The following is a 25,072-nucleotide window of genomic DNA, read 5'->3' on the forward strand; positions in this document are numbered from 1 at the left end:
AGGCACTCACTGTTTGTTTTTTGCGGACTCTGAAATGTTAATGTGCATTTGTTTTAAACATGGACAGACAACCAAATATTGGACAAGAACAACAAAAAATGTTTTGTCAAATAATAGTACTTTTTTTTAATTCCAATACTATTTGGCTTGTGATGCTTAAACATGATGCCTTCTCCCAATGGCACATCATAGGTTGTTACAATTTTAATGCTGCTGCATGAATGTTGATGAGGACTAAAAGGAGAGCACACATAACACCCATATCGGAGTCCCTGCACTGGCTGCTTTCGAGTCCATTTTAAAATAATTGTACTGGTTTCAAAGCTCTAAATGGTCTTGATCCTCATATTTCTTTTGTTTCCAACCGATTAGATCCTCTGATAATCACCTATTCATGATTCCAAAAGGTAGAAGAAAGACCCACAGAGGTATAATTTTCTTGTATGTGTATACATATATATGTATATGTATATATGTACATATACATATATATTTGTATATATGTACATATGTGTGTATGCATATATGTATGTATTTATGTGTATATATGTACATATATGTATATACATATGTACATATATGTATATGTATATACATATGTACATATATGTATATGTATATACATATGTACATGTATATACATATGTACATATAAACATATGTACATATATATGTATATACTTCCCATCTGTAGTGTGTGTGTGTGTGTGCTCTGTAAGCTGATCATCTACTAACTGTGCAGTCAGCAGATTTATTAGAAACTCGATCACCACCTACGTCATCTTCTTAGTGAGAGTCCAGCACTCCACTGACTGTAGCAGATGCTTAGAGACACACTGCAACATCTTTCTGAAATCATGCTTGTGCATAATTATTGTACATTTACACAATTCATAAGACCAAACTTTATTGTGTCATTTAGACGTATAGTGTTTGTCATGGTCTTGTCGGGAACAATTCATCTCAGGAACATACATTTACATTTCAGACTTTGAATTTACTGTTTAATTAATGTCTTGAAAGGCTGTATACACGGACGTTCAGGAATCACTGAGATAATCAGAGATAATCATATTTGTAAAAACAGCACATATATGTGGGTTAAGGTTGGATGTATGCTCTTCCTTTGACACATGACATGATCAGAGGATGTCTCTCTTTTTTTTCATTTCACTGCTTTGAGGTAGAAGATGACCTTGCCCTCGTAGGGTTCATGGACGTTTTGGTAGCTGATCTTGTCGGACACAACTTGGCACTGGATCTTGGCTTGTTTGTCTCTGACCAGGCTGAAGCGAACAGCCACCAGAGGGTTGACATAAGTAGGCTGAGGAGAGGGCGGGAGGAGACGGTTTTACTCATTTACTTATTTTTTCTGTGACTTGGGGTTAATAAATAATAAGCATAGTGCAAACCAAATGTTTGCTATTGGGTCATGTTTTTAAGTCTTACCTGTGCTTGTTTTCCATAATAAGGGAAGTAAGACATATCCATAATTCCTCTATCAGGGAAGTACTCAATTTTGTCCACATTGTCTTTTCCATCCTTTAACAAAGACAAAATACATTTTATAAATATTTCAAAGGGGCACTTACACGCTAGAATATTTTCTTCTTGTCACGTTAAAATATTAGAGGCTACAAATTAAGCTTTAGCAAGGCAGAGAGTTACTGATGAAACAAAAAAGGATTTCTTTCATTCATAATGTATGAACAGTCAAATTGACCCTTCAACATAAAACACACTTTTAAACCTCAGACACATGCAGCTGTTGCTCACCAGTATCGTGCAGTTGACATATGGAGGACGGTCACTGTGATTGGACGGTAAAAAGTCAATGATCTGCAGAGATAAATCACAACATAATGTATATTTAAATGTAATCCTGGTTATTTAATGGCATCTATTTCCCTGTTTTTATTCTGATGTTCAAACGTTTCCCCAAAGTGCTTTTAAAGGAACTTAAACATACTCTGTTCATCTTAATGATGACACAGGGCATAGTGCAGTTGTAGCCAAAGGTTGGGTCCCCAAGTCCTGAGCAGTTTCCCAGCATGCTTTGCATGAAGGGACAGGCCCACTTTGTGTGGTCAGGGGCAGAGAAGCTGTTCTGGATGAAGTACATTCCCTGAGTGCAGTTGAAGTTGTTACATCCATGCTGATTGGTGTCATTGTAGGCTGGTGGAGAGAGAAAACAATTAACTTCTTTAAAATGTTGTTACATTTTTTTTGATTATGTTCCAGCAATAAAAACTAACGAATGAGGAACTTGTGAAGGATGTTGGACATCTTCATCCAGCTGGCCTTGTCTGATGTGTTGTAGAAGATTTCAATGTCCTCTTCTCCATAAGTGTCTGGCCACACCATCACTCCTGTACAAGGGAACGGAATTGTCATATCATTATCACTGCTCGTTTTAGGCTACTGTTAAGAGCTGTGCTAGATATTCGAACAAATGAGTTCTTAAATAGATTAGATTTACAGTGTTGAACTCATCTGCCTGATGGGAACAGCTCATACTGATGAGGAATTAAGGCTTTATTGAATAGTCGACAGGGGATGACTATTCATTCTGTTTGAATAAATGAATACGGGAAAACCCTTTTGTCCTCTGATCACATGGGTAATTTTTATAAGACATTTTTATTATTATTATTATTATTATTATTATTGTTGTAATGGGCCCATAGCATCAGATCTTAATTTGAAGTGTGTCTTTGTTGCAATTTCTGAGAGACAGCTGTAATGTTTTGGTAGAAACCTTTTGAGTCGGCCTCCATGAGTGCATCGTTATTAACCAGAGTAATTTTATTAATATATGTTTTATTCAATTAGTTATAAGGGAGTCATTTTCTTGTAATGCACACACATGGTCATGGCATAAATACATGTATTGGAATAAATTGCTATCAATGTTCTGAAGAAATATTATCAATAAGGTACAAAACAGTATTGCAAACAAACTAAAACAAAGCAAAAACAAAGAATACGATCACAGAGGAACAACAAGAGAGAAACTAAAAAATAAATAAATAAAAGGAGGTTTTTATTGATTGAAATTGTTGTTGTTGCTTTACCTGGTGATTTTAGCCGGTCTTGGTAGTCTGGCCTGTATGGATCCAATGTATACATGAGCACATAGATGGCCAGAGAAAAGAGGGACGTCATTACCACATAGAAGGCCACATAGTACAGGCTGATGTAGACTGTGAAGGACACGGACACACACGTTGACACAAACCTTGTGATTTCATGTTAGTCAAAAAAACATATTAAGGCAGTAAAGGTGAAGATTTGAGTGTGGTGACAAAGGTCGAGGTGTTCTCTATTTGTATGTGAGGTCACTTTAATCAGACTGTAAGATCAAACAAAACCAAAGCAAAGCTTATCTCATGACACCGAGCTTATCACCACACTGCACACTGTGGTGATTTTAAAGGACAGAAAAAAGTCACCTGTGAAGTACACCCTGTGGTGAGAATGTACTCTTACATTTACTTTGCAATGAAGGTACTTTAACCCTTAGTGCTCATGCCGCAGGTGCACCCATGGTCATTTGCGGTGGGAATAAAAAACAACTCCTTATATGGACATCCTGGAGGTGTGTGTTTATAGGTCACAAATTCAGGCTTTAAAAAATCTTTTATGTGCTGTTGAGTCAAAGTTATGATTCATTTTATATTGCATTTTTAGTCGTGATATAAAGTAGCAATAATTGTGCAGAAGTTACAAAATGGACCGTTTTTCTTCTCTTTTTGTTCATAAAAATGAACCAAGTGAACTTTGAACTGTGACTTATTTCCAAATTTCACAAATTCAATCCGATTTTAAACATTTTAAGTACTTTTTTCTCTGGTGTGTTTATATAGTTGGTGGATTTAATTTTTTTTCATCAGATTGTCTAGATTGTGCTGGGGGAAAAAAAGGATATACGACACTCTATATAGCACATTCTTATAGCCTCTGTATGTATGTTTAAACATAGTAATAGAAAAAGCAGCCAGAATGGTTAACATGTTTAAAGAACTGTTTTAAATGCATCTCTTGAGTTAGAATTCATTAGGACACATGGGTTTTGTATATCCATTCAGCTTGAGCTTAAGCTTCAGCATTTCAATGCTCCTTCCACATACAGGCTTTATAAATAATAAACCACAATGAAGTACATGTAACTATAACTAATATAAGCTACCTTTACATTTTGAATCTTCTGATTTTCAAATTTTTTTTAATTTCTTCCTTCCTTCCTCCATTTATGTAATGTTAGACAACCATCCCAGTCACTCCCAATGAAGATGCTGAGGTTTTTGTTGGGAGTGACCAGGATGGACAGGATTGAGATGGTTTGGTCATGTGCAGAGGAGGGATAGCGAGTATATTGAGCAAATGATGTTGAAGATGGAGCTGCCGGGCAGGAGGAAAAGAGGAAGACAAAAGAGAAGGTTCACGGATGTTGTGGAGGACACAAGGACAGTTGGTGTAACAGAAAGGACACAAAGGAGAAGACAAGTGGAGGTAGATGATCTGCTGTGGTGACCCCTGAGGAGAAAAGCCAAAAGAAGAAAAAAAAGGAGACGCAATGTTATACAAGAGTGACCAATAATTTTATTCTTACCCCATTTCTCAGGTGTCCTCCCCATACATGTCCCATCATCTGAGTTCCAGACGAAACGGCCAAAGTCTTCACATCGCTGCCCACAGGTCCTTTTCTCCTTTAAAGTGGCCATGATGAGCTCTGTGCTGCTGACCAGGATTCACAATAGATTTTCCTTTCTCTTATAAAACTCTCTGGTTTTCTTCTGTTTAAACCACTCTACTATCCCTCCACAAAGACTTTGAAGCCCTTTTAGATGTTTGCTGTATGTTTTCTCCCCTCCCTCATTCTCTACCACAGTAAATGCTAAAAGTCACTCCCAGAGTGATGTGTGTGTTATCACTTACTTACTATTTATAAGGCCATGATAAAGCAGAAATGCAGAGGGTAGTGAAATTGAGGTGAGGTCAACTTCCATCCGTACCAATGATGTCCTTCATTCTGTCGAGAAACCTCCCCCTTACCTTATATGTAATAAAATAAACTTTATTTGTATAGCACCCTTCATACAAGGATTGCAGCTCAAAGTGCTTCACAATAACAGGAAAATAACATTTAAAAAAAATCAAATACAACAACAAACACAACACAGGGTGGAATGAAGAGGAAAGGTCTTCAGTCAAAAAGTCAAAAAAAAATTTAACTTTGTTTTAACTTTGAAATAAAACAAAAGATAAGAGAAGATGTAAAAACAGTATTATTTCTGATTTGGAGTTGTTTAGTTGGAGAACGTTATGGGCCATCCAGTGGTTCACCTCTTTGAGACAGTCTAAAACAGCAACCAGGCTCCTCGGATCGTTGGGTCTCAGTGGGAGGTATATCCGTGTGTCGTCAGCATAGCAATGGAAAGAGACATGGTGCCGCTAGATAATTTCGCCAAGTGGGAGCATATAAATAGAAAATAAGATTGGACCTTAAATAGAACCCTGCGGTACACCATAGGCTATTTGGTTTGTAGACAACCAGAGGCAGAACAGTGAAAAATAAAGCCCCTGATGTGAAAAACATCATAAATGCCATAATTCCCACAGCAGTGAGTGATATTTGCAACCCTATCCACATCAACAGTTGACAACTTTCAATTGGGTCAGAGTCTAAGACTGAGAAACCTGCAACACAATGACAAATGTGGAGTGTATTGTGATGTCATACCTCACAAGGTTTGGGCTTCACAAATAAAGACACAGTCTCACAGTCTCTTCCAAAGAAAGAAATGGCTGGTAGTGGTAGGTTCCTGCTGGTTACATCTTTTATATGGCTGAAGTGCATATAAAAGGCTTATTACAGCCGTTATTCAGTTATACAAATATACTTACTGATGGTACTCTCCATCACACGGCTTTCATTCATTCTTCCCATTTGAATTCAGCAGCAGGCACATGGGTCAGCACAGGATAAAGCATTACATTACTAACCCTTTCAGAGTGGATAAGTCCCCACGTGGAGAGGTGATGAGTCAGGTAGATCAGCATGTGTGTCGCATGTGTCTTGGCTTTAGTGAAAGCTTCATTGAGGAAACACTAGGTTTTGCCATTTGCTATTGTCATCTACTTTTCCCTGTGTCACCATGGATATTGGTGGCCTGACAACAGTCAACTCTGGGTCCATTCGGGACAAGAAGTACAGCTCTCTGTTGAAGCTGCCTGATATCACAGTGTGTGAGGGTCTGCGTGAGACTTTAGACCTGGGTTTCCAGATGGTATGTGTGGAACAGCCAATCGGCGAACGTCTCTTCCAGGAGTTCCTCGACTCCAACAATGCGTATAAACCTCCCTGCCATCTCTGGAGGGATATCAAGGAGTACAACATGGCGGAGGATGAGGATCGTGTGAACAAAGCAAGTGAGATCTTATCCCGGTACATGGAGCCTGATGCCAAGTATTTTTGCTCCTTCCTGCCGGAAAATGACATCGCAAAGGTCAAAGAGCAACACCAAAATGCTCGGGATGATCTTTTCACTGAAATCATGGACAATGTGATGGACTTTCTTAAGGAAGCGCCATACACTTTTTTCCTGGAGAGTATGTACCTGAAAAGATTCCTGCAGTGGAAGTGGCTGGAGATGCAGCCAATGGGAGAGGATTGGTTCTTAGATTTCCATGTGTTGGGGAAAGGAGGATTTGGGGAAGTGTCTGCCTGTCAGATGAAGGCCACAGGCAAAATGTATGCCTGCAAAAAGCTCAACAAGAAGAGACTGAAAAAGAGAAGAGGCTATGAGGTAAATGCTTTCTTACTAGAAGAGGATTTAGATTGTAGATTGTAGATCTAGCTGTAAACATCAGGAGAGTTTTGGGTTCTCCTGGTTTTGGAACCTTCAGAATAGCCACTTTGAACACTTTTTCGTCTACAAGTCAGATTTGAAAACCCTCTAGTGTGAGGCCTTACTTTTTAACAATTTACACAATCTACACTGGTCATTACTGTATGCATTAAAATGAGTATGAGTGTGAGTATGAGCCTTGAGTGCTGTTCTGTAAATATCATGTCATACTGAACTGTCCCTGTCTGTTCTGTAGGGGGCGATAGTGGAGAAGAGGATCCTGGCTCGGGTTCACAGCAGGTTTATTGTCTCCTTGGCGTATGCTTTCCAATCAAAAACAGAACTGTGTCTGATAATGACCATCATGAATGGAGGAGACCTGAGGTGAGATCTCATTCACAATCACTTAACATAAAATAACCTGATTTCCACCAGCTGTGTTTCAAAATGTATTTTATACGCATTTTTTAGCCTCTCTTCTTAGAAATAGTTTTATTTGCACACACACTAATTGTTGATAGTTTATTTGACCTCTATGTTTAACCCATTGTTATTTCACAAGAGCAAACACTGCAGATACAGTGGGTAGCAAATATCTGCCATCAAGTTTGGGCCATGGGGGTTGGAGTCTAAGACCCTGGCTTTGAAGGAGCAGTGCTCTTATCACTGAGGCAGTTTACACACAACCCCTAAATCATTAATCAGTTATTTAATATACTCCAGGAATTTAAATATTGGTCCTGGTTTCAGCTTTTGAATGTTATATCATATACGAATGCCATTTTAACTGTCTGTCACTGATGGTTTTTAGCAGTACAAAGAATAATACACAGATATACTGGACTAGTATATGTATTTCCAAATATGTGTATCCATAAGTGTTTCTATACGATCCTCACGCAAACAGGTATCACATCTATAATGTGGATGAGGACAACCCAGGGTTTGAAGAGCCACGCTCCTGCTACTATGCAGCTCAGATCATCCAAGGTCTGGAGCACCTGCACCAGAAGAGGATCATCTACAGAGACCTGAAACCAGAGAATGTGCTGCTAGATAATCAAGGTCAGGAGCAAAAGATGTTGTCTATGATCCTTGTTGTGTATGTAATGTTACTCTATAGATGTGGCCTATTTTTACATTAAAAGGAAAGTAATGCTTTTGTAGGATTTTAAGAGTTAAAGGTCCAGTGTGTACGACTTGACAACTAATGGTGAGACTGCAGATTATAACAAATAGAGGACTCCTCTGCTCACCAGTCCCTTTCCTAAGTGTGGCAGGGAACTATGGGCTGTGGTGTAGGGTTGTAGGAAAAGCATCACTCACTTGCGACCGGTGTGTTTGCTCAACAGCAGCAGTCTATTCTCATATAGAGCTTGATGTCTTGGTGAAACAGCCCCAAACTAAGCAGAAAAAACTTTAAAAAAAAGGGTCACATCGTTGGACCGCCTTTAGCTTTGATTACGGCACTCATTCACTGTGGCATTGTTTCCATAAGCTACTGCAATTTCACAAGATTTATTTCCGTCCAGTGTTGCATTCATTTTTCACCAAGATCTTGTATTGATGATGGGAGAGTCGGGCCACTGAGCAAAGCCTTCTCCAGCACGTCCCAAAGATTCTCAATGGGGTTAAGGTCTGGACTCTGTGGTGGCCAATCCATGTGTGAAAATGATGTCTCATGCTCCCAGAACCACTCTTTCACAATTTGAGCCTGATGAATCCTGGCATTGTCATCTTGGAATATGCCCATGTCATCAGGGAAGAAAAAAATGCATTGATGGATTAATCTGGTCATTCAGTATATTCAGGTAGTCAGCTGACCTCATTCTTTGGGCACATAATGTTGCTGAACCAATACCTGACCAACTGCAGCAACCCCTTACCTATTTGCTTAGTTAAATCCAGGTGGCGACTTTTTTTTTTGCCAGGCAGCGTATGTTACATTGTTTGTTGTGTCTCATTGTTATGCACCAGTACAATGTCACACTATGTACAGTATCTCGCACAGCCAACACCCTGCCTACCAAGTAAAGGTACTGTTCTCACTCGAAATGCAAGCCTGGCCGAGGGCTTTACCATGCCCTTCACATGAGGGTCATAGGGAGCTGGAGCAAATCCCAGTTGACATAGATCAATGAACTGGCGTCACCCTGGACGCCAGTTCATTGCAGGGCCAACACAGCACAGACGTACAACCATTCACTCTAACTCTCACGGTCAATTTAGACTGTTCAATTAACCTCTGCATGTTTTTGGACCATGGGTGGAAACTGGACCTTCTTTCTGTGAGGTAACAGTGGCAGTGCCTGCCGTGTGGCGCGATATCTGTGAATTTACTTTTGCACAATGGATCTGGGTCAAATTGCGAATCTCCAGGCTTCCTGTGGGTGAAGTGACTACCAGTTGGTATTTGGTCCTGAAGTTCTTATTTACCTTGCAGACATGATGTAAGAGAGGACATATCAGGATATATCACATTTATTTCATTACAATTCCAATGTAGCCCTGACCTTGACTTTAAAACTACCTCTGAGTATTGGCCTCTAGAGGTCAACAGACACACACACTCACACACTGGTGTGTGTAAACACTCTGAGCCACTTACAGCACACACCGTGACTTGCATATAACACAAGGACATCGTTGAGTTATCATATCATTGCCGGTTTATGTGATGTAGTGTTCAGTCAAGATTGGTATCTATGACGTGCACAGCTCTTGACATTGCTCTGGTGTTTGTTCTCACAGGTAACGTCCGCATCTCTGACCTTGGTCTGGCCGTAGAACTTGCAGACAATCAATTCAAGATCAAGGGCTATGCTGGAACTCCAGGTACAGAATAGAAAGAAATGCTGTAAATTAAGAATGCTTTCACAAATATAAATTATAATTGTTTTTCTAGTTTGTTTTTTTTAATTATTTTACAAAATGCAATGTGAGCTGAATCAAATAAATATTTGGTAAGTCCAATTATAGCAAACAGGTGCTAATGATCATCATTTTCAAATGTAGGTTGAAGCACTGTCATTAACTGAAACAGCTGTGCAAGATGCTTAAAACTGGGTGAGGAACAGTCAGACTCTGCTACCAAGGTGAGGTTGTGGAGGACAGTTTCATGTCATAGATGAGACACCATGGCAAGACAGAAACAAGACACATGGTAGCTCTACAACATCAACAAAGTCTATCCTAGGCAAAGATTTCAGAGCACACTGGGTTTTCAACATGTGACATTCAAGCTCTTTTGAAGAAGCACAAAGAAACAGGCGACATTGAGGACCGTAGACGCAGTGGTGGCAGGCAAAAGATACATCATGTTTACTTCCCTTCAAAGTCAGAAGATGTCCACCTCATGAATGGCAGAAACCTGTGGGACCCATGATACACCACCTACTGTCCAGAGAAGTCTGACCAGAAGTGGTCTTCATGGAAGAATTGCAACCAAAAAGCCAAACCTTTGATGTGGAAACATGGCCAAGTGACTCATATGCAAAAAAACATAAGAACTGGGTGCAGGAAAAATGGCAACATGTGTTCTGGACTGATTTGAAATATTTGGCTCTAGCAGAAGGTCGTTTGTTCTCCAAGGGCTGGAGAGCAGTACAATAATAACTGTCTTCAGTTATTGCTAATGCTAAGAAAAACCAGCAAATATTTATCCATCATGCAATACCGTGTATATATATGTATATATATACACATACATATATACATTATATTGTAATGTCATTTTGCAATGTCATAACATCCTGTATAATAACACAAATGTACAAATACAAGGTTATTTTAACATCTTCTTGGTTGAGTGCTTCCTTTTAAATCTTGTATGTATAATGAAGCATAATTACAAGTAAAATATTTACCTGAAATTCAACATAAACTACTCAAGAAATACTTAGGTAATGAACATGTATTTCAAAACTAAGATATAGAGCCTGCATCGATGTATGGGTTTGAGAGAAATAGTGTGTTGATCTGTTTAGCAGTTCAAAATGTAAACACTGTCCAACACATTTACAAAGGTATATAAAAGACATGGAAGGAAAAGACTGTTGGAAAAAATATATAATAAAGATGTAATTTTTTCCAAACTTTCACAAAACCTCGCCCACAGTTGTGTTCGCTCCACTGTTGTGTTTGTATTTATTTTCCATTTCAATACTAACTCAGACGTGGATTATCTTAAATACCTGTGTGATCTCACCCTGTCCCTTCCAGAGCTTCATAATAGCCCTATTATGCCAGAAAATGTTGTTTTTTCATGCTCCATGTACATGCTTAACCCAAAGGTCCTGACATGTTGCTTCTCACCTGCAGGCTTCATGGCTCCAGAGCTGCTGAGAGGAGAAGAGTATGACCACTCTGTGGATTATTTTGCTCTTGGAGTCACTCTGTATGAGTTTATGGCAGCGGATGGGCCATTTAGGACTCGAGGAGAAAAGGTAAATATGAATGTTATTCATCTTGTGGGTTTTCAGTCCATCTTTTTTTTGTATTTTATAGGATTTTTCAGTTCAACCCCTCCTACCTGGCCCTACATGCATTCAACTGAAGAATTTTACAGCAAAGATGGATATAAGTGTTTTCATCTTAACCCTTAGAACACTGAGCATTTTGGCTTCTTTTTTTCCCATTACTATGTTAAAACGTACAGTATACAGAGGTTATAAGAATGTATAATATGAAGTTTCTTATATCCTTGCTTTCAGCACAACATAAGCAATCTGATGAAAACGTTCTTTCATTTTCACCAACTATATAAACACACCAGAGCAAAAAGTAGTCAAAATGTTTAAAATCTGATTGAATTTGTGAAATATGGAAATACATCACAGTTATATCACATAAGAAGACGAAGACCTATAAACACACCCACAGGATGTCATATAAAGAGTTGTGTATTATTCCCATGGCAAAATATATGGGTGCCGCTTGAGCACTAAGGGTTAATGACAATGAAGATATTTACCCTCTCAAGGACTTAGAAGTAGAAGTAGATTTATTTTCACACACCGAGTGAAAGTGAACTTGACCTCTGCATTTAACTAATCCTTTTTTTAGGATGTGTTAAATTTAGTGAACACACATAAGCTGGGAGCAGTTGGCAGCATTCATCTGCGCCCAGGGAGCAATGGGGGTCGGGTCTTGCTCAGGAGAAGACCTTGAACTGTCCCAGTGACAAGCCTAACTCCCCTGTTTTTAATCTGTTTGAAGGTGGAGAACAAGGTGTTGAAGAAGCGGATCCTGAACGACATAGTAAAGTATCCAGAGAAGTTCAGTGAAAACGCCCTTTCCATCTGTGAGGGTCTCCTGTGCAAAGAGGTCGACAACAGGCTCAGATTCAAGAATGGATCCTGTGATGAGTTCAGGATGCATCCTTTCTTCAGCGGCATCAACTGGAGGAAACTGAATGCAGGTCAGTCTCACTATGACACTTAATGTTTGTATGATCATGTATTTTGTTTGTGTTAGTTTACCTTCTGCATTTGTTTTTTTTAATACTGCTTTTATACTTTAAAAAAATTATAATGTTGCTACTGTGCAAAGATTTGATTTAGAGTAGCCTTATCCTCACTACTACTACTACTACTACTACTACTACTACTGGTCACTATTACATCATCATCATCATCCTCCGCTTATCCGGGGCCGGGTCGCGGGGGCAGCAGTTTCAGCAAGGGACCCCAAACTTCCTTTTCCTGAGCCGCATTGACCAGCTCCGACTGAGGGATCCCGAGGCGTTCCCAGGCCAGAGTGGAGATGTAATCTCTCCACCTTGTCCTAGGTCTACCCCGAGGCCTCCTCCCAGCTGGACGTGCCTGATATACCTCCCTTGGGAGGCGCCCAGGAGGCATCCTCACCAGATGCCCGAACCACCTCAACTGGCTCCTTTCAACGTGAAGGAGCAGCGGTTCTACTCCGAGCTCCCCCCGGATGACCAAGCTTCTCACCCTATCTCTAAGGGAAAAGCCAGCCACTCTCCTGAGGAATCCCATTTCGGCCGCTTGTACCCGCGATCTCGTTCTTTCGGTCATGACCCAACCTTCATGACCATAGGTGAGGATAGGAACGAAGACTGACCGGTAGATCGAGAGCTTTGCCTTCCGGCTCAGCTCCCTTTTCGTCACAACCATGCGGTAAAGCGAATGCAGTACGGCACCAGCCGCTCCGATTCTCCGGCCCATCTCCGGCTCCCTCGTCCCCTCACTCGTAAACAAGACCCCGAGATATGACCCCTCGAGTGACCCATCTGTCAAACTCCTGAAGTTTGCAGACGACACAACAGTCATCAGCCTCATCCGGGACGGTGACGAGTCTGCATACAGACGGGAGGTGGAACAAATGGTCCTCCTGTGTGGTCAGAACAACCTGGAGCTGAACACGCTCAAAACTGTGGAGATGACAGTGGACTTCAGGAGTAACTCCCCTGCTCTGCCCCCCCTCACCATCCTCAATAACACTGTGTCTGCTGTGAAAACCTTCAGGTTTCTAGGATCCACCATCTCCCATGACCTAAAGTGGGCACCAAACATTGACTCCATAGTCAAAAAGGCCCAGCAGAGCTGCCCCAGGAGCTGCTGATCCAGTTCTACACAGCAATAGTCCAGTCTGTTCTCTGTACCTCCATCATCGTTTGGTTTGCATCAGCCACCAAACAGGACAGAAACAGACTGAATCGCACCATCAGGACTGCAGAGAGACTCATTGGTGTTAAACTGCCAGGACTTGAACACATCTAGAGTCAAGAAACGGGCAGGTAATATCTCTGCAGATCCATCACATCCCGGAAATAACCTGTTTGATCTTCTTCCCTCTGGCAGGCGTTACAGAACACTGTACACCAAAACTGCTAGACACAAGAACAGTTTTTTCCCCCAGGCCGTCACACTACTGAACACTTGACCAGTTTACTTGTTTATTTATTTATTCAGTATCTGCACCTTATTGTTTATATATATATTTAAAAATAAACCGGACCTCTGGTCACCTTATTTATTCACTCTTGTCGAATGTGTGTTAAGTTATGTTGATGTCTACGTTTCATGTACAGCGTGTGTTTGAAAAACCGGAGTCAAATTCCTTGTATGTGTTACATACTTGGCCAATAAAGCTGATTCTGATACTTGAACTCCTTCACCTGGGGCAAGGAGTCATTCCCTACCCGGAGAAGGCAATCCACTGGGTTCCTGCTAAGAGCCATGGCCTCAGACTTAGAGGTGCTGATCCTCATCCCGACCGCTTCACACTCGGCCACGAACCGATCCAGTGAGCGCTGAAGCTCGCAGGCCGACGAAGCCATGAGGACCACATCATCTGCAAAAAGCAGAGACGTGATCTCAAGCCCGTCAAACCACAACCCCTCTCCCCCACGACTACGCCTCGATATCCTGTCCATGAAAATCACAAACAGGATTGGTGATAAAGCGCAGCCCTGGCGAAGGCCAACACCCACAGGAAACAGGCCTGATTTAGTGCCGAGAACCCTGACACAGCTCATGCTTTGGGCGTATAGGGATTGGATGGCCCTAAGTAGTGCACCCCTCACCCCATACTCCCGCAGCACCTCCCACAGTATCTCCCTGGGAACCCGATCATACGCCTTCTCCAGGTCCACAAAACACCTGTAGACCGGATGGGCGTACTCCCAGGCCCCCTCCAGGATCCCTGCAAGAGTAAAGAGCTGGTCCGTTGTTCCACGACCAGGACGGAATCCGCATTGTTCCTCTTGAATCCGAGGTTCGACTACCGGTCGAACCCTCTTTTCCAGTACCTTGGAGTAAACCTTACCAGGGAGGCTGAGAAGTGTGATGCCCCGGTAATTGGCACACACTCTCAGGTCCCCCTTTTTGAAAAGGGGGGCCACCACCCCAGTTTGCCACCACCCCAGTTTGCCACTCCCCCGCAACCCTAAGGCGCAGGGAGGCGACTCTCTCGTCCACCGGGGTAAACTCCAACACAGCGGCGCTCAGCCGGGGGCTTGTGAGTATCCCCACACCCGCCCGGCGCCTTACACCCTGGGCAACTCCAGAGAAGAATAACTTCCAACCCCTATCCAGGAATGAGGTTCCAGAGCCAAGGCTGTGCGTGGAGGTAAGCCCCACCAGATCTAATTGGTCGCGCTCCATCTCCCGCACATCTTTCCCCCACAGCGAGGTGACGTTCCACGTCCCCAGAACCAGCTTCTGCCGCCCAGGTCCAGTACGTCGAGATCCCCGACCTTCACTGCCACCCATGTGGCAGCGCACCCGACCCCAGTCGATCTCCCTGCAGGTGGTGGGTCCACAGGAGGACGATGAAGAGGCCACGGGACTTGTTCGGCTGTGCCCGACCGGGCCCCGTGGTAGAACCGGCCACCAGGCGTTCGCTCACGGGCTCTCCGTCTGGGCCTGGCTCCAGGCGGGGGCCCTGGGCTTCCTCCGGGCAGGGTCACTCTCTTCCTCTGTCGTTTTTTCATGAGGTCTTTGAAAGACTCTCACTATTACATTTAATCTAATCTTCTTGTGAAAATGTTCTTAAAGATACAGTGTGTAAAGGTTGGCAACATTTATTGGTTGGGGGTTGCAGCTGAATATCCTTCACCTAACTCTTCCTTTTCAAGTGTGTTAGAGAACCTATGTAGCCTTCACTGAGCATCACTGGGATGTGGAAAGAGGAAAGGGAACTTGTCTTGTAACCAGAGGGTTGTCAGTTTGAGTCCCCACCAGGTCACAAAAGGGCTGCATTTGCTTTTTCCCTCATTGTGGCTGCCCACTGCTCCTTTTAGTAGAAGATGGATTAAATGCAGAGAAAGAATTACCTATAGGGGGATTCATAAAGTATATAAAAAAATAAATCACAATTCAAAACATGTATAGTTTGTTAGAGTTGACCTGGCTCCTAATATAAATAAAAATAGCTGGGATAATATAAACTAATATATAGAATGAAACTCTGAATATATTGAATGAATCCTGAATATATGGAATGAAACTCTGAATATATTAAACGAAACCTCGAATATATGGAATGAAACTCTGAATATATTGAATGAAACCTTGAATATATTGAATGAAACTCTGAATATATTGAACGAAACCTTGAATATATGGAATGAAACTCTGAATATATTGAACGAAACCTCGAATATATGGAGTGAAACTCTGAATATATTGAATGAATCCTGAATATATGGAATGAAACTCTGAATATATTGAACGAAACCTCGAATATTTGGAATGAAACTCTGAATATATTGAATGAAACTTTGAATATATTGAACGAAACCTTGAATATATGGAATGAAACTCTGAATATATTGAAAGAAACCTTAAATTATATTGAACGAAACCTCGAATATATTGAACGAAACCTCGAATATATGGAATGAAACTCTGAATATATTTAACGAAACCTCAAATATATGGAATGAAACTCTGAATATATTGAACGAAACCTCGAATATATGGAATAAAACTCTGAATATATTGAACGAAACCTCGAATATATGGAATGAAACTCTGAATATATTGAACGAAACCTTGAATATATGGAATGAAACTCTGAATATATTGAACTAAAACCTTGAATATATTGAATGAAACTGAATATATTGAATGAAACCTTGAATATATGGAATGAAACTTTGAATATATTGAACAAAACCTTGAATATATGGAATGAAACGCTGAATATATTGAATGAAACTTTGAATATATTGAACAAAACCTTGAATATGTGGAATGAAACTTTGAATATATTGAACGAAACCTTGAATATATGGAATGAAACTTCGAATATATTCAACGAAACCTTGAATATATGGAATGAAACTTTGAATATATTGAACGAAACCTTGAATATATGGAATGAAACTTTGAATATATTGAACGAAACCTTGAAAATATGGAATGAAACTTTGAATATATTGAACGAAAACTTGAATATATGGAATGAAACTTTGAATATATTGAACAAAACTGCAATCTTGTTGCAGCAATATTAAACAATGAGGACATCTTTAACACACTGGCGAATGTGTGTACGTTCCAAAATCCCCCCGATACTCCTGCCCAATGCCGTTTTTCTGATGAAGAAGTTTGCTCCATTTTTAACCGTGGCAGACCTACTACGACAGGCTAGGCAGCTGTTTATCAGGCCAACCTCAGCATGCCTTCAACCTCACAGGAGTGCCCCAAAACAGCCCCTCAACAAGAATTTTTTTTCTCTGTTTCAGTCCTCTGTGGATTATTTGTCAGCCCAGCACCACATTTCAGTATCATTAGAGTTTTATAGTCATTGTGCTATTTTGACTTTTTCTCCTTCTACTCCCTATTTTAACTGAGCAAAACATATAAAACATAAAGGGTGTTTAATTTACATTACATTGTTTTATTTACATTGTTTGTACCCTTCAACACCATGGTGATTAATCAGAAAAAGTGTGAATAAAAGAAAACCAAGGCTGCTCACTTTCCCACAGTGTCTATACAATACTAGTACTTGTATTGTAACTAAATAGCTATATAATAACAGAAACTGTACATTTCACATAAATTACAGTATATTACATTCAGTTCACAGGCTTTAACTGTAATATTTAATAATATAATGCCATATTATAGGACATTATTTTATCAGGATGCTCAAGTGTTTTTACAGCATAGTTTAATACAGTATTTATACAGGAAAATACTGATAAATCACATTAATACATGACATAAATGTGAAGTAATAGTAAACAGATGTGGATTTAAAATTTTATAATTACATTTAAATATAAAATCCTCCATTTAATTTGTACCTTGAATCATAACCTACATCCAAAACCACAGACAAACATATTGGCTAACTGAAAATCAGAAAAAACCTGAAAACTAGACCAAAGTGCCTGATGTTTTTCCTCATCTCCTCAGGAATCCTTCCACCACCATTCGTGCCGGACTCTAAAATAGTTCATACTAAGGACATTGATGCTGTCGGGGCCTTCTCCACTGTTAAAGGTGTGCAGCTGGATGAGCAGGACAATGTGTTTTTTGATGAGTTTGCCTCAGGGAACATCTCCATCTCATGGCAGGAGGAGATGATTGAGACAGGCATCTATGCTGAACTTACAGTCTGGGGTCCAGATGGAACTTTGCCCAGTGACCTGCGGCGTGAATCCACCCTGGAGCAGCTGCCAAAGTCCTCCACCTGTATGCTGTCATGATTGTTTATTTATTTAAATTCTGTCATTCCATCACTACCTTTTATATGAGTTTTCAGGAAGGTGGTAGATTATTAAAAAGGAATATTTCTTTTCAAAAAATTACACAATTATGCAGGAACAAATATTAGAATACATAAAATAGTAAATATATTAATGAGTACATGAATTAATTCATACATACAGAAATAAGTACATGCATTAATTATAGACATGTATTTATGTTTCAGTTCATTTTTATTTATAGTTTGATTATTTCCACATTATTAATTTCTGTATTTATTTAGTATTGTGTTTACTTCTGTATTATCCTTTTTTATTATTTATATTTTATCTATTTATGTCATCTTATTTATTTATTAATGTATTCATTGATTGATTGATTTCTGTATTTATTTACACATTCATATTCCTTTTTCATTCATTCATATTATTATTTTTAATTTTTAGTGGTATTGTGGCGGGCACTCAGGGGTGTGTTCTCTCACCCAGTTGGTTTCTGGGTAAGGGGTGGTTCTGTGATATATATATTTGCTGTATGGGGCACATGTGCTCTTGCTGTCGTTACTGGGCATGGAGGACGGTGGTTTCCTTTTCCCGCATATTTTCCTGCGCCAACTCCCGCTGCCATCGCGCACAGCCCTGGCGAACTCCCCGTGCCTGGCCGCTGGCGACTTCCGCAGTTTGGCTGAGGAAGCGGCTCGGATCCTGCTGACTTCCAGATGTGTTTCCGTGCAGAGTGTGGCGTCGGATTACCTGCAGCCCACGGTGGAGGGCGCGGATTCGGCGATGACGGCTGGAGTCTCCACCAGAAGACGGCGAGGAGACCTGTGTTTCTTCCACCAGGTGGCCAGAGGCGGTTCCTCTGTCCTCCACGACATCCGCGGACGTGGCAGGTGCGTTTCTTTCTGCTTGGGTCGCGCGTTTCGGTTCCCCGTCGGACATCACCTCTGACAGGGGCTCTCAGTTCGTTTCAGACCTCTGGTCTGCACTGGCAAAGTCTCTGGGGACACAGGTTCACCGTACTACCGCGTACCATCCTCAGGCTAACGACTTGTGTGAACGTTTTCACCGGTCGCTTAAGGCATTGTTGCGTGCTGCACTCTCTGATGCTAACTGGGTGGATCGTTTGCCTTGGGTGATGCTTGGGTTGCGCTCAGCTCCTAAGGAGGACCTGGATGCTTCACCCGCAGAGTTGGTCCACGGACAGCCGCTCCGTGTTCCAGGGGAGTTTTTGCCTGCGAGCTCGGCCCCCTGTTCCTTTCCTGTTGCGTGTCCTCCGTCTGATGCCGCTTTTGCTCCAGTGCCGGTTCACCACTTTTCTCCTCGGTCATTTGTGCCTGCTGAGCTCGGGACAGCCCTATTTGTTTTTGTACGGCATGATGCTCACCGGTCCCCCCTCCAGCCTCCTTACGACGGCCCGTTTAGGGTGCTGGAGGCGGGCTCTAAAAGTTTCGTGCTGGATATGGGCGGGCGTCGAGAGCGTGTTTCGTTGGATAGACTCAAGCCGGCTCATTTCGTGGCCGGTGAAGAGGTGTTACGGCCCAGGTTCCCTGTCGGGGTCGCCCCCCTTCCAAGGCCCCTGTTGTGTCTTCTCCGGCTGTTTGTCCTACGTTGGACCCTGTTGTGGTCAGTGTCTCTCCTGCCTGTCGCCCACCTGTGGTTTCGGACGTAGGGCGGCGTACCCGTCATGGCAGACTGGTTAAGCCTCCTGTGAGGTACTGATTCTTACCCTGGGGTTTCCCTCTGGGTGTTCCGGGGGGGGGGGCACTCACCCAGTTGGTTTCTGGGTAAGGGGTGGTTCTGTGATATATATATTTGCTGTATGGGGCACATGTGCTCTTGCTGTTAAACTCATACAGAATAAACCTGTGAAACTCACCTACGTCCTGCCACAGTATCTTCTTTATTTGCAGCTAACAGAAAAGGATAGTGTTACAGTATAGATATTTATGTGATAACATTGAAATTAATTGTTACGTCCTCTTCCACCTCTGGGTGGTGTAGTTCTCCCTGTCTATATTTTCTGTTGGCTGCTCTTGTGCTCTGCCTCTCCCTTATGTGTTCCAAGTGTGGATCCTAATCATGGGGTGGAGCCACTATCTATAAGAGCAGGTCTTCTGCAGTGTGAGGCTCTCTCTCTCTCTCTCTCTCATCTGAGGCGTGTATCCACACCAACTGAAGCGCCTGCCATTTTCCTGCTTTTGTTATGTTTTCACATTCCTGATTGCTTCAAATTCCCTGTTTAATATTATTTTGTAAATAAACACAGCACTTATGTGTTTTCATCTTTTATTGTTTATTTACTCTTCAGTTTGAACCAGCAAAATATAAGTAAAATATATACACATATATAAATATAAATATAAGTAAATTAGTGTAACATTATATTAAAATACAGAAAAACAGAAAAAATTTAACATAAGATACATTATCAGTAATAATAAAAAATAGAACCATATATAAAAATGAAGTTTCATGCCCTGAATGAACATTGTGATGTTTGAATACTTTATGTAAACCTGTCAGAGACTTGGAAGGAAACTCAGAGGCCAGGCATGAAACCAGTGTGAAACCAGTGTGAAACCAGTGTAGAGTCCTTGAGGATCAGGAAATTTCTCCCTGATGTTCTAAACACAGCAGCTGTCAGTTTGTAAAGTGACTTGATAACGTATGTTATGAATTGGTGCTATAGAAATTGAATTGAAATGAATATATCAAATAGCAGGATAAGGTCTGGGAATGTACAAAAACCTTCAAGGCAGTACTGGGAGAAGTTGGTTGTGGTTTTATTAGGTTTTTACTAGGTTTTTACTACACTTTACGGTTGGAACCTGGCCTCAGATTTTCCACCCCTGGTCCATGGGGCCTACAGGTGGCACAAGAACACCAGTTTACCCCTGACACACCAGCACACCACCATTCCTGCACTGATGACACCAGCAACTGAGCTGTTAGATCTCTGTGCTCATCCAGAGTCATCTTCACCACAAGTCTATGTACATAAAACACAGAAAAGAGGAAAATAAAGTGTTTGTTTGATAGATAAAATGACAGTTTTGCCATTCAAACATTCACACCGATTCACTCACACTTTCATACAGCGCATCTATGTGCAGCGCATTAGCACTCATCTTTCATACACATTCACATTCGGTGTAGTGCCGAAAAGAGACTGCTTGCCGAAAAACGATCAAATTCCTTGATCCAAGGAAGTGAGCATAGATCTACTCGTACATATACGGGTCAGATGGCAGGCGCAGCACTGAGAGAAAAGTTTTTTTTTTACTGTGCAATAGATATGTCCTGTAGCCCAAGTGAAGAGGCTACGGAAAAATAACGGCGCAGATAAAAAATAGTAACCTGATGTTTTCATAATGTAGGCTAGTTGTCAACAAATGATGAAGGTAGATGCTTTACCTTGCCACTTTTATTGTTGTTGTTGTTATCGTTGTTGCAATGTGATTTTACACCGCTTTGATCTATAAATAAAGTTATATTTCAATACCTCAGTTTCAATGATTTTATGAAGATTAGGAAATAAATGCAGAAAACAATGCAGGAGTTTTTCCACGTCACAGTAATTATATAACAAATAATGAGAAATTAGGAGCCTGAATGTCAAAGTGCTTCCAACAATAAAGAGGCAATTGTGTTGTCAAGGGAAACATTAAGGGCAGTCAGATTATTGTCCAGCAGTAAGATTGCCTTCCCTCGCATGTCAGATACCTGTGAAATAATTATAATGTATAACAGTAAGGTGAAAGCATGTACAGTATACAATCTAAATAGGAACTAGATAAAATAATCAGTTTCTTATTTGAAATGTTTTTAAACAAAAAAAATAGCTGTCCATTATTGATAGTAAGAGATGAGGATAAGAGGAATACAGAAAGCCTTGAAGTCACGTGGGTACACACCTCACAATTAACCAATGACACCATAGGTTAGGCTAATTGATCATAATCCATCAGGCAACTGGTCCCAAGAGACTGAAAATGGATCAGTGCGTCTACAACGACATTGTGAATTATAAAACAAATGGGACATATCCAGATGGATATTCCAGAAACGAAAAAACACATTTCTGTCGAAAGGCCAACACCTTTGATGTGCAAGGTCAGACTATGTTAGGACATTTATTACGCATGCATGGTGCACTCCTCTTCTCCACCATTAGTAATTGCTGTATCAGGATTAGTCCCAGATGGGCAGTAATGTGTGGATCATTAACTTCTGTTACAGTTACTTGAGTAACATTTAAGATGAATTGTACCCTGAAAACGATTTTTATTGCACAATACTTTTTACTTTTTAATACTTGTCAGAGACCTCCACATCCATCCCCTCATCTTCGGCTGTGGAGAGTGCGTCGTCCACGGAGGAGGAGGGACCCTCGGGACTGATGTTGTCAGCATTGGGTGGGTCGAGCAGAGGAGCCCGTGGTTTGGGGGTATGACTGGTACTGGCCGGCTGATCCGGGTGGTGTTGATTGAACTCTCTGATTAGCCATCCCAGTCCACCAAGTATTGGAGCCCTTTACCATGCTGCCGGGACCGCAGTTGACGACGAACGGTGTAAACGGGCCCCCCATCAATGAGGCGAGGAGGCGGAGAAACGCGAACCAGAGCGCTCTCTTGTACTGGTTTAATCTTGGAGACATGGAAGGTGGGATGGACCCGCATGGACCTGGGGAGCTTGAGCTTCACTGCCACTGGGGAACCGAGGAGCCAGCTTCATGGACTCCGCCCTCAGAGGAAGATCACGGGTGGAGAGCCAGACCCTCTGTCCAGGTTGGTACTCCGGGGCCTGGGAGCAGTGGTGGTTGGCAGCAGTGGTATTTATTCACTTTTGTTGAATGTATGTTAAGTTATGTTGATGTTTATGTTTAATGTACAGCGTGTGTTTGATAAAACTGGAGTCAAATTCCTTGTATGTGTTCACATACTTGGCCAATAAAGCTGATTCTGATTCTGATTCTGATTCTGGTGTAGCGGCCGGCAGCCTGAAGAAGGGCGGCTCGAAGAAGGGCGGCTCGGGCTCGGATCCAAGTCCTGCGGCAGCAACGGATGAAAGCCTGGACAGATGGACAAACGCTCTCTCTCTCCAGGGCTGGCTGTAAGCCGTAGGCACATTAGAAGGGGGAGAGGCCCATTGCAGAGGTGGTTAAGGTGTTGTGGGCATACTCGACCCACAGGAGTTGTTCGGACCAGGACAATGGGTTTTGGGACGTCATGCAGCGGTGGGCCGTCTCCAATTCCTGGTTCTTTTGCTCCGTTTAGCCGTTGGACTATGGGGTGGTATCCCGAGGACAGGCTGACGGTGGCCCCCAGGAGCAAGCAGAACTCCTTCCAGAAGGCCGAGGCAAACTGGGGACCCCGGTCAGAGACCACGTCAATCGGGTTGCCATGGAGCCAGACGACGTGGTTGATGGGAGCTTGAGTAATGGCACGAAGTGAGCCAACTTGCTGAAGCGGTCTACCACCGTCAGTATGGTGGTGTTGCCGCTGGCAGACTGGTGACAAAATCCATGGAGATGTGGGACCAGGGGCGATGAGGAACTGGCAGTGGATGCAGGAGACCAGCAGGAGCATGGAGCGAGGGCTTGTGTTGGTTGCAGGTAGGACAGGTGTCCTCTCACAGGGAGGACCACCAGAAACGGCGCTGGACGAACTACTTGGTTCTCTGGATACCAGGGTGACAGGAGAGTTGGGAGCTGTGGGCCCACTGAAGAACCTCGGACCGGAGGTCAATAGTCATATTGTTCAACCCTCGATGGTCAATGCAATGATAGCCCCAGTGGCCCAGTCGAGGTCGGGGTTATGACAACGGAGCCAGGGGAACCCAAGGAGAAGCGGATGGTGACGAGACTGCAGGATGTGGAACTGATGGTCTCATGATGGTTGCCAGAGAGGAGCATGCAAATGGGCACAGTCTGGTGGGTGACAGTCTTTAGAAGGCGGCCTTCCAAGGCCTTGACGGGAACCAGACAGGGCAGGAGAATTCGCTCAACCCCCAGCTGTCGAGCTAGGTTATCATCGTTAATGTTCACATCTGAACCAGAGTCAATAAGTGTGGCGAGAGTCTGAGAGCCCTGAGGCAACAGTAGTCAAGCTTGGCACAGGGGACGTAGGTTGGAGGAAGGTTTGGATGTGTCGTCCGGGCCTTTTGCTGGACACTTGGAGATGAAGTGTCCCACTTGACCACAGTAGAGACAGAGGTTCCCCATGTGACGTCTCTCTCTCTCTCTCTCTCTCTTCCGGTGTGAGGCTGGCCTGGCTGACCTGCCTGGGCTTGAACTCCCTCGTGGGTTGACTGGCAGGAGGCGGTTGGTCGGACGTCGATCCAAGGCTCTGAGACAGGACCATGCTGAGTTGGAGCCAGTGGGGGTGGATCCGGGGAGACTGGTGGAGCTAAGGTCTGAGCTAGGGCGGTGGTGAGCTGCTGGACCTGGGCGGCGAGCGTGGCGACACCTTGCTCTATATTCGCCGCTGCTTGTCAAACCTCAGCTGCAGTGGAGGCTAAGATTGCCTCATGGCGTTGGAGCTGACTCTCAACTAGACCCAGGCGTGCCAGCGGCTTGACAGTGTGTGCTGGGTCCATGTCTGGCTAGATTGTACTGCAACGGGTCAGGGGAGGACCCAAATGCAGTACACGGAGGCAGGCAGACAGTTGGTAATGACTTTTATTTACCACAAAGTTCAGCGAAAGTTCAGACAAAACCTCGCAAGGGGAAGCTGGGAGGGAGCAGGCAGAATCCATTGTCGGGGACAGAAGGTAGCGTCGATCACCGGAACAGAAACAGAGCAGACAGGTCAGGGACAGGCAGGGTTGAAACCGGGGAATCTGTCCGAGAAACGCTGGAGAGACTGATGCGAATGACATAGAACAATCTGGCAGTGATTGCATGGTGGAGAAGAGTATATATAGTGGGCTGATTAGTTATCAGGTGCAGCTGCTGTGAATAGGTGAGTGGAGTTGAGCTGATGAGGAGGGAGTGACTGGAAGGTGATGAGAAGGAGGGACTGGTATGCTG

At 42.6% G+C, this 25,072-nt stretch overlaps 2 protein-coding genes across 2 annotated transcripts; one reads left to right on the plus strand and one right to left on the minus strand.

Annotated features, from left to right (window-relative positions):
- Positions 1 to 933: 933 nt before the first annotated feature.
- Positions 934 to 4,897, minus strand: LOC131459892 (potassium-transporting ATPase subunit beta-like). Its single transcript, XM_058630029.1, has 7 exons — positions 4,613 to 4,897; positions 3,075 to 3,203; positions 2,256 to 2,369; positions 1,970 to 2,175; positions 1,777 to 1,839; positions 1,450 to 1,542; positions 934 to 1,324 (listed from the first exon to the last, which is right to left on the minus strand). The coding sequence occupies exons 1-7, from the start codon at positions 4,722 to 4,724 to the stop codon at positions 1,166 to 1,168; spliced, it is 876 nt and encodes a 291-aa protein (XP_058486012.1). The 5' UTR covers positions 4,725 to 4,897; the 3' UTR covers positions 934 to 1,165.
- Positions 4,898 to 6,158: 1,261 nt separating this feature from the next.
- Positions 6,159 to 18,039, plus strand: grk1a (G protein-coupled receptor kinase 1 a). Its single transcript, XM_058629960.1, has 7 exons — positions 6,159 to 6,809; positions 7,108 to 7,235; positions 7,759 to 7,916; positions 9,603 to 9,686; positions 11,172 to 11,296; positions 12,069 to 12,270; positions 17,747 to 18,039. Exons 1-7 carry the CDS (start codon positions 6,159 to 6,161, stop codon positions 18,037 to 18,039), a joined length of 1,641 nt encoding a protein of 546 aa, XP_058485943.1.
- Positions 18,040 to 25,072: the final 7,033 nt, after the last annotated feature.

This window comes from Solea solea, chromosome 5 (genome assembly GCF_958295425.1).
Source record: "Solea solea chromosome 5, fSolSol10.1, whole genome shotgun sequence".
Classification (NCBI taxonomy): domain Eukaryota; kingdom Metazoa; phylum Chordata; class Actinopteri; order Pleuronectiformes; family Soleidae; genus Solea; species Solea solea.